At 47.3% G+C, this 9,794-nt stretch overlaps 1 protein-coding gene across 5 annotated transcripts; it reads left to right on the top strand.

Annotated features, from left to right (window-relative positions):
- The first annotated feature begins 919 nt into the window (after nt 1–919).
- mrps17 (mitochondrial ribosomal protein S17) lies at nt 920–9,777 on the top strand. Of its 5 annotated transcripts, none has more exons than XM_085935072.1 (7): nt 920–1,043; nt 2,186–2,278; nt 5,023–5,104; nt 6,922–7,021; nt 8,604–8,653; nt 8,902–9,047; nt 9,194–9,777. In XM_085935072.1, the coding sequence occupies exons 5-7, from the start codon at nt 8,611–8,613 to the stop codon at nt 9,473–9,475; spliced, it is 471 nt and encodes a 156-aa protein (XP_085791198.1). In that variant the 5' UTR covers nt 920–1,043; nt 2,186–2,278; nt 5,023–5,104; nt 6,922–7,021; nt 8,604–8,610; the 3' UTR covers nt 9,476–9,777. The 5 variants fall into 5 exon arrangements, with proteins under 5 accessions (XP_085791198.1, XP_085791199.1, XP_085791202.1 ...); XM_085935073.1 differs by having other exon boundaries at nt 954–1,043; nt 8,905–9,047; XM_085935076.1 differs by having other exon boundaries at nt 954–1,043; nt 8,604–8,716.
- The last annotated feature ends 17 nt before the right edge of the window (nt 9,778–9,794 follow it).

Here is a 9,794-nt window from a genome sequence, read left to right as displayed (position 1 = left end):
TGGTGCAACCCCTGCACCACCAGGTCCAAATCCTGTCCCCCCTGGGGTGTAACCTGTTACCACAAACAGAGTTATATTCCTCTTTTTGAAGCAGTAAATAAACATACATTACTGATCAGGTACCTGATTTAGGAGGTTTGGGTCCAGTTCCACCAAATCCTGGGTACTGGACACTGCCGGCTTGGCCGTAACTTCCACCAAAGCCACCTGAATCAAAAACAAGACTCGGTTAATTTTCCATTCAACGTGATGATATTGTTCGATTCTGATGACAGGATGATGTAAATTTGAACGAACCTCCAGGTACGAGGCCTCCTCCGGTCCCTTGACTGGCACCTTGTGATCCAACCACACCCCCTTGACTTCCTGGACCCAAACCAGCAGTAGAGGCTCCCACGGGCCCAGTTCCATAACTTCCAAGACCGCCTAATCCAAGTCCACCTGCACCCAAACCTCTACCCCCGGTTGCCTGTCCTGGTCCAAAGCCTCCATAGCCGCCACCTTGAGTCATGTTTAGAATAATTACCAAGATCATTTTATCCAGTATGTATGAAATAAAAATATCTAAGTACATAAATAGAGGCTACTGCGCACAAGCAGGAGAAGAAAGCCTTACCTGTTTTTGGAGGCTTTACACCTGCAAGAAGTTTGAACAATTAAGTAAGTCTTCTGGAAATTGCACCACATGAAATAAGAATCATCATTTGAGTTGAATTTGTCATACCAGCTCCATAACCTCCCACTCCACCACTGCCTGGACCGTAGGTGCCAGGCTGGAATCCTCCTGGACCTTGACCAACAAAGCCACCTGAGCAATAAAATTTTAGAAGACAAAATGCATATAAATGCTGAAGACTCACTTCTGTTTTTATTTCAATATAACTAAATGCACCAACCTCCTGCTCCTCCTTGACCATAGCCTCCACCAGCAGGACCGAATCCTGTGCCTGCTCCACCTTGCCTGAATCCAGTTCCTGCTCCAGCTGCACCGTACCCTGTTCCAGCACCGGTGCCAGTTCCAGCTGCTCCTCCAACACCAGCGGGTAAGATCACACCTGTACACAGATTCCATTTGATGTCAAATCAGATGAATTTTCTGCTACTGGCATCATAACTGGACCAAGAACTATTTTTCCTGGAAACAATTTTGTTTCTTCTAAACGTGAATATTAATACCGTACGAGTCATTACTCTTTGAAGACTTTGCTAGCACAAAATTTTTTATTGGGAAATACCAATTTGTAAACAACAAAAATCACCCAGGTTGCGTTGTGTGTTTGTGTGTGTGTGTCCATAAAATGAGCCAGTGGTCTGAGTGGAGAAAGCCCCTCATCCATAACACATGTTTTTCCCTCTGCTGTTAATCGAGAGGCTAATCCGAGTTCCATAAATAGAAAGTTAGCTATAAAAGGAAAAGCACAATTGTACACCCCCCTGCCCAAAAAAAAAAGTCTGCAGGGATTCCTAAAGAATGTGAATGACTCGTCTGATTGTAACGTCATGTAGCATTTCAATGCGTACCCCCTGGCCCCAGGCTCCCTTCGCCAAAGCCCACTAGGGTTCTGCCAGACCCCCAAAACTCTACTTTAAAAAATGCATCAGAATTATACGAATGTTTCTAGACAACTGGACTCTCACAATGGGAACATAATTCATGCATTCATTGCATCAATGCATCACTGCTATTAGTGCAAAAAATGCCAAGACATGTTGCACAAGGAGTCAAATTCATGTCCACTTGTTTGTTTCACCCAGTCTGCATCAAATCTACAGAATTACTGTACATAATTCTGCCTCAATATTTAGCAATGATTTACACCATCACTCGAGTGAAGTGAAAAAATGGAACTGTTCAAGTCAGGTATTGAATGGCGTGGCATGTAGGCAAGGAGAGCCATAGACTGAACGGGACAAATACAAAATGAAAAGACTCGCAAGGAGCTGCTGTCGACCACGACTCGCACCCAGACACTCACGCTTAGGGATGACCAATTGCACAATCGTTAACATATTTTGAATTTCCATCCCTTCATTGAAAAAGAGGACCGTGCACATTCAGAAACATCAATTCGGACACTGGTTTGATTTGTAACGACCATCAATTCTCTAGAGTTTAATTTGATAATTGATGAGCTATTGATTCATCACCTTTGAGAATTCTAAAGCGTGCATGTGATCTTTGCAGAGGAAAAAGCGACTCACCTCCTTGCAGCGAGGGTCTGCACAACGCCAGGACCACCACCAGCAGCATCAGCACCGGTGGGCTGGCGTCTCTCAGGTACCAGCGCCTCGTCCCTCCTGCCATTCTGCTCCCAAGTGTCGTGGCCCGCTCCAAGCCGGCCGCTTTTATCCCTCCTGGCTTCCAGGAGGGGGATGAGGGGGTGCCTGTCGGGGAGGGGGGTCCGAAGCGGCTGGACTGACGGGACTCTTTAATTGGAGCGCAGACGCTCACACTCAGATAGACAAGCCGAGAAAACACATTGGATCATTTTGTTCAAACAAACACACCCGTACAGTACACTTTTATTTGCCTCTGCACTGCCAAACACTTTAAGAACATGGAGGGGGGGGGGTTCTTGTCGGGGGTGTCTGAGGGAAAGGGAGACTCTAACTGGACACTTTAAGACCAGTGGATTGGCCGGATGAGGCGGCTGGGACATCTGGGTAGGACGCCTCGGGGCTTCTCATCTTAGGTTGGGATCGAATGCAGAATTGGGCGCGTGTTGGTATTGCAAAGGTCACGTGAGGTCACATGACCTGACTTGTCTGCTTTGAACGACTTAAGTGAAGCACGGTGCTTCAGCACCATGACCACATGTGTCTGCACACGCCTGTGCGCGCTTGCTACCTGAGTCGCCATACTTGGTGTGCGATGATTTTCTACGTCTGCTCTATTGCGTTGATGTCAACGCATAGCTATGTGCTGAAACACGGCCCAGTTTCAGGAGAAAAAAGAAACAATAAAAAAAAAACGTACGCTCGCTCGTAGCCGTGGTTACTTTGTTCAACTGCGTGTGATGAAACATGACAAGCCGGCAACGTGGCCAGCACCTCCGATGATGTCACCAAAGAAAAAATCATGCATCCGCTGGACAGGAACATCAGACTGACTCTCGGGTTGACTCTCAAGTGGCTTCAGTCAGTTTGTATCTCAAGTGCACGCTCGCAAGTCAAAGCGACAAGTGGGCACACAGCTCGTATGTGGAAAAACTCACTCGCATCTCAAAGCGCCGCCGCCCGTAAAAAGGGGAAAAGAATGGCCTCGTTCAATACTTAACAGTCAAAGCATTCACATGCACTTGCTGCACTTTCTCCATTGTGTGTGTGTGTGTGTGTGTAGCAGTGGAAAGCTGTGCTCACATCCTTGAGTGTGACATCATGGCAGTCACACCTGCAGCAGTCAACAGCGTCAACATGTCAGCAGCATGTGTGCCGCATGTTTTGGCATTGAGGCGCGTGCGTTTTGACATATTGCATGTGCGGGCGAGCGTCCTCGCAGAAGGATGCGCTGGCATCTCCGAGCCCTCGGAGATGCCCAACGTTTATTATGAGCTAGCGTGACACAGCGTCCATTCATGGCTCCGGATTGTGTCGTAAAGGCTGGCAAATAAGCAAGTTGTGGTGCCGGCTGCCTCCAAGGAAGTGACCTCCTTCCACTTGTTTGCTCGCCATCCTGCTATGCTGTTTGTCGCCCTGCAAAAACAGCTTCTCACACAAGCCACCTTCTTGTGTCCTTCGGCTAGACGTACGACGTGAGCTACCCCCCCCCCCCGGCCAGGATTTCTTCTGCGGTGGGAATCCCTCCCTGTCAGTCGGCCATTGTGTAGCACTCTTCGAACGTGCAAGAATGGATTTTTTTTTTTTTTTTTTTAACATGTAGGCATCGTCAAAGAGAAACAGTGCCAAGGTCTTTTGGCCTTTCGGGCTCCTCTTGTGGAAAAGCATCTGATTGACTGACAGCCCATTTGACTGTTTGATTGATTGATTGATTGATTGATTGATTGATTGATTGATTGATTGATTGATTGATTGATTGATTGATTGATTGATTGATTGATTGATTGATTGGAGAACTGTCCCAATACTTTAGTGGCTGTATTGTTGTTGACACCCATGATGGATGATGTCTGCGTTCAATGTTTATGTATGGCGTAGTTCGAGATTGCTTGTTGTTCCAACCCTCTCGAGAGGTGGTAGTGGGGAAGCGGGGGTAGCGCCTGGTGGGGGTCCTTATGAGTCATGGGAAGGATCTGCGAGCCACGCCGACCTCGCTCTGATCAAAAATTTCACTGAGAATCAGGCCAACGTTTACATGCGTGCTATATGCTAGGTTAGCACGATGTGGCGCCGAGTCAAGACGCGTTGGCGCCCTTTTGCCGCAGTCTGCCCTTCATCAACCTTATCGCGCTGCTGTTTTTCTGGACGTCTGCGTGCTTTGTGCACTTGTACCCTCAGGTTTGCCCAGTGGGGGGCCGCCCCGTCGCTGGCTTGGGGTTGCGTCCTAATGTAGACGTTAGCTAACGTCTGCTGGTTTTTGGAGTGCTCACGCATTCCTCAGTGTGACAAAATGACAACTTGTTCCTACTTTGCAGCTACTTTTGCATTGTGGGGGGATTCTCAGCGTACAGTATGTCTGGAAACAATTTGACTCGTCTCGTATCGGCACGTTGTGACAAATGTCGCGCGTCATCGCATATTGTCATGAGCCCTTAAGACTTCATCTTGTTGTCGCCTGTCCTCAAGAATGTCCATAAGGGTTGTCACATGGGCTTCATCACATAATGTTGCACGTTGTCGTCTCCTCACGGTATGTTGTGGCCTGTTTTCACATGTTGTGGCTTGTTGTCATGTGCCATGGTTTGTTTTATTGCTTTGTCTTGATGCTTGTGTTATTTTTTGGCGGGCTAGCAGGTTCACCTCCCGGTGTTTTGCTCATGTGTGCCATGACAGCGCGCAAGGCGGCGCATGCACGCGGTGACTCAGCTTTGAGATGTTTATGAGTCTGTCCGTTCATTTGCGCAGGTGCTGAAAATGTCAATCAAGTCCACCCGGGTCCGGCGGCGACCCGGCGGCGGGGGTTCACGCAACAGGAAACGGAGCTCAGGTGGGTGGCACCTTTTTTTACTAGCAGACGGAGATTGGATAGGCCGCCATTACGCATGTTGGAAAGTCTCATGATTCATGATGAGCTTTATTTGAGCAACAACATCCATCACGCTGCGGCAGCTTAGCAACATGCTAACAACAACAATAATAGGACCTCCAAAGTCCAACAACATTTCCTGCAACAACACGACACAAGGACAGCTCAGTTCACAACTTCTGGCGGCAACTTTTGAATAATAGCAACGATCGCTTATCTTACTCTGCGACGGCTCTCGTGAAGGAAGACTCAATAATGACACACGCAACGCATCGCTCGTCAATTTGCCTTTCCCTGCTTGTCTAGAAATTCCTCGAAGATGGCGGCCTGTCTGCACGACACCCGCCGGCGAGTGGTCGTTTTGCTTTGCCGCCGTTTGTCTTGGCGCCGAGCAGCGTTGGGGCTGCCAGCGGGTCGTGAGAAGCGCTGGACAACACAAGCCAGCGTGTCGCTCCGCCGATGTGTCACATTTGCTGCCCCAATGGAGCAAACATGTTTTTGTTTATCTGACAGCGAAGCTGCAATTGTTATCGTTGGCGTTGGATAATCTTTGCAAAAGACGCTTATCACGGCTCACAAAGTCCCACGTTGCCATGGATTGGCAACGCCATCCCATACAGTGACTCCGCTATAATTTGCTGACAGACTCGTTTTATTGCAACATTCTGTCACGTGACTCTCTTTCACCAACACTGACACCATTCGGCCAATCAAACGCAGCCAACCAGTCCCGAGTCATCAGTTCATTGAAAACAAATTGACAAGATGAATAGATTTATCAAATCGTTAGCCGCAGCCCTGATAGCAACATGACCAGCTAGCAAGCTAGCTAGCTTACTCACGTATGTGTGTCAAACGATAGATTGCAGCTGCTTTCTTTCTGTCATTGATGGCCCCTGAAAGTCTTTAATGAAATCAAAGTTGTTGTTTTTTTTTTTTTTTTTGCAAACAAGTGGTGCTTTATGTTGAAGACCTGCTTGAGGAGCAGTGTGTGGTGTGTGTGTGTGTGTGTGTGTGCGTGCGTGCGTGCGTGCGTGCGCGTGTGTGCGCGCGCATGTGTGTGTGCATGAACATCACTGCTGGCCGCCGCACACAATGACGACACTCTGTAAACACGTTAACGTGAAGTGTGAGCCGTCCCGACTGGGGGGAAGCAGGAGGGGGTCTTTTTTGGCAGAGTGTTGGTAGTGGGGGGGCTTTGGGGGGGTACGCATGGTGGGGGTCAGCTTGTCTGCACAATATTTAGTTTTGTGCGGCAACCGCCAGTGAAAAGGTGAAGCATGGCCTGCGGCCGACTTCCTTCAGCTTGTAAAGTCTCGGCCTGACGTCAACGTGTTGGTGTGCACTTAATGCTACATGTCGATTATATGATCAGCTTGGAAAATCGCGATGATCCTGTAGAGTGAAACAAAAAGTTTGAAAGCAACGATTGTTGTCGCTGCTGCCGTGTGATGTCACATTGTTTGTCGCTGCTCAAGACAAAAGAAAAGTAAGTAAATGTAAAGCACTGGGGGGGGGGCAAGAGATGATGTCACAGCCCAGGGAATATCTCCCAATCCCTCCAGATTTGATGTTTGCTTCTAGCAAACTGCTAACACATTGTTACCTTTGACCTTTGAGGGCCTCCAACACGGGTTGGTGCTGATCCACTCGTACATCAAACACCAAGTTGGAAGGCGGAGGGCTGGAGCGGTCTTGTCGAAAGCACCAATCAGTCAGATTTTGACCTTTGTATGAACTTCCACATCTAAATAGTCACTTTCAATGCTTTTGTCCAGGTCTTCTTGACTTTTCACTTGTGTGGCTCACCCGAGTTGGATGAAGCCAAGCTTGTGAAATCATCACATGATCCAGAGGCCTCTACGTATGAAGACAAAGGTGATTTTCCACAAGCTTCTGGGACACGTTTCTTCATGTGTGTATTTTGTAAGTTGTCATGTCAAGTCGCTTGTTGAGCAGGAAGGCGGCCTCTTAACCATGTTTGACCAGCTGAACATTTCGTCGTCGGAGTTTTGTTTTCAGCAAAACTGAAATGATTGATGAGGCTGAACGCTTGCTGATGATGTCACACTATGACATCAGTACACACGCGCACAACTGCAAAGACTTTCACAAGTGTTGTTTGTGTGGAGACAAAGCTCCAGTTTCATGAGTTGAACGTGACTATAACTTCTTTTCAGACGCTGGCAACACCCTTAGCTAAACCGAATTTACGTCAGCGCTCTGCTTACCTTTTAAATTTGACATAATCGTGCCATCTGCTCCCATTATCATGAGCAGAACTTCAACATTTGAAGTCTTAGAAATTCTACTTGAGCACAGAGGCAACAGGTTGACTGGCCACTCCGCACAAGGAGGTTGGAACCAAAGATGCTAACCGCTAGCTCTCGTTTGAAGCAATCTACTTCATTCAATTAGAGTCTCAGGAAGGTTGCACGTGTCATCTGACTTTGTTCTTGAGCTCTCGACTGATGTTTGATTGACTTCATGTGTTGCCTGTCGTTCTGTGCTTAGCCCCGCCCACACCCTACACACAAAGCAGAATGGAGACATTAATAAGAACCATATTTGGTAACCTGTAAGTCAAATCTCCCTGTTAGGCGGTACAATGACGTGACATCCATCCGTCAATCAGTGCAAAGTACAACAATGCTTTTGTTTGACAGGAAGGCTTCAAACGACCAGCGTAGCGTAGTGATTAAAAATGAAATGCGACTCTGAAACGTAAAACTCGTTCACTATATAATCTGCATTTTTGTCCATGGTTATCATCGCTTTTGGATCTCTTGAAAAAGCATTCCCATCTGGAAATGTGACGACAAAGAAGAAGAACAAAAAGTTGTTATTGTAGCAAACGTGTGATAAGGAGCTTAGCGTGTTGTCATTGAAAACATAACATACATGTGGAACGTCACATGCTCTGCAAATATTTGCACTGTGTGTCAGCCAGGAGATTATGTGCGGATAAATATTGTAATATTTGATACAAGGCGGCAGGGTGATAATCGCAATCATAATAGTAATGAGTTGGTGCGTGTGCGCATGATGACGTGATTGCACGAGTGAAGTCATCGAAGAAAAAGAAGAAAAGAAGGCAAGAAGTTGGCTTGGCTCTCGCTGCCCTAAATGGCCGACACGCCGCTCACAGGAAGCTCCTCTCTGGGTTTCCTGTCTGCCAGACTCACTGCCAGACTCATATTTACCTTTACTCGATCTGCCCGTTAAAAATCAAACAAATACAGATATACGCATTTACATTATACATGATACTAAATATGAATAAAAAAAGAATGTTTGTTTCAAAATTTGCTCTGCTCCCTATTGACGCACACACAAACATGTTCTCATGTAGTCTATAGATTGGTGCTGAGAATTTAAGATGTTTGTTTTTGTTTTGGGGTTTGTGATAAAAACGCGGAATTTTTCAAATTGCTGGTTTGTCCCTGTTCTTTTGCCGTAGGAGGTGTATGACGTCATCAAAGGGACACGCATTGCATCGTGAACTAAAGGGTAAGGGGCATGTCCAGATGTCTCGGGTGACCTTGTAGTTCCTAAAATTGGTTCTCTCAAAACGTAAGTTTGGCCCTCACGTCAGATCACGACTACATTTCCAAAAATATGTCTGGTAGTCAAGGCTAACGTGAACACCACAGCAGCCTGAACGACCCGGAGAGTTGATTAGCTTTAGCATCATCGGCGCTTCCAGAAACTTGACTTTTGTCTGACTTCCGGCTGACATTGGTCTCGTTTCATTTAAGCAGAAAGAAACAGACGAAGAAGTATGTCGGTCAAGCAGGCGTCTGTGCACGCCAAGTGGATCATCGGCAGAGTCATCGGAACCAAAATGACCAAGACCGCAAAAGTACGCGTCACTCGGCTAGTGCTGGACCCTTACCTGCTCAAGGTAGGCAATAACGGAATGGCCAAATAATAATAGGAATAATGACATGGCTACATGTGGCTGCTCGTATGTTCAGTGATGTCATGTGAACATTGGTGATGGTGTTAGCGAGCAACGTTTCAACTGTTCCTCTTGGTGTTTATATTCAGTACTACAATAGGAGGAAGACTTACTTTGCGCACGACGCGCAGCAGCAGTGCACGGTGGGCGACGTGGTGCTGCTCAAGGCTCTGGCCGAGCCACGCTCCAAACACGTCAAGCACGAGCTGGCCGAGGTGGTCCACAAGGTGGGCCGTGGCGTGGACCCGCTGACGGGAAAGCGGGTGGCCGGCGTCCAATTCTTGGGGGCGCTGGACGACCTACACGTCGACTGTGAGACTTTGGCCCTCAAAGTGCAAAGCTTGAACATCTCAGCGGACACGTCACATTAATGCTTAGATGGTTTGACCATTGTATGAGGATTTTGTGGAGCGCTCCGGACAAAATTCTGGAGTGTCAGAGGGAGCTGGAATACTCGGAGACAAGCCACGCCAGCACTAAAAGAACATCCATCCATTTTCTGTCCCACTTCTGGATTTGAATACAGAACTACACAACTGTGAGGCAGTATTAATTGGTAGGACCTCAAACGGGGTATTTGGGAAGTACTTTTTATGGCTTTGTTCTATAACACTGCATTGTCAAGTCCTATGGGGATCATTCAATAATAGATTATAATAAAAAGTTCACCTGTCGCATTGTTTTTACTAG

Source organism: Syngnathus leptorhynchus, chromosome 17, assembly GCF_054491065.1.
Source record: "Syngnathus leptorhynchus isolate UIUO chromosome 17, UIUO_Slep, whole genome shotgun sequence".
NCBI lineage: Eukaryota > Metazoa > Chordata > Actinopteri > Syngnathiformes > Syngnathidae > Syngnathus > Syngnathus leptorhynchus.
This window is presented reverse-complemented; position numbering and strand designations above follow the sequence as displayed.

Coding starts and splice junctions, on each gene's coding strand:
- mrps17 (XM_085935072.1), top strand. CDS start 8,611: ATGACGTCATCAAAGGGACACGCATTGCATCGTGAACTAAAGG. Junction 8,654..8,901: donor ATTGCATCGTGAACTAAAGG/GTAAGGGGCATG, acceptor GTTTCATTTAAG/CAGAAAGAAACAGACGAAGA. Junction 9,048..9,193: donor TGGACCCTTACCTGCTCAAG/GTAGGCAATAAC, acceptor GTTTATATTCAG/TACTACAATAGGAGGAAGAC.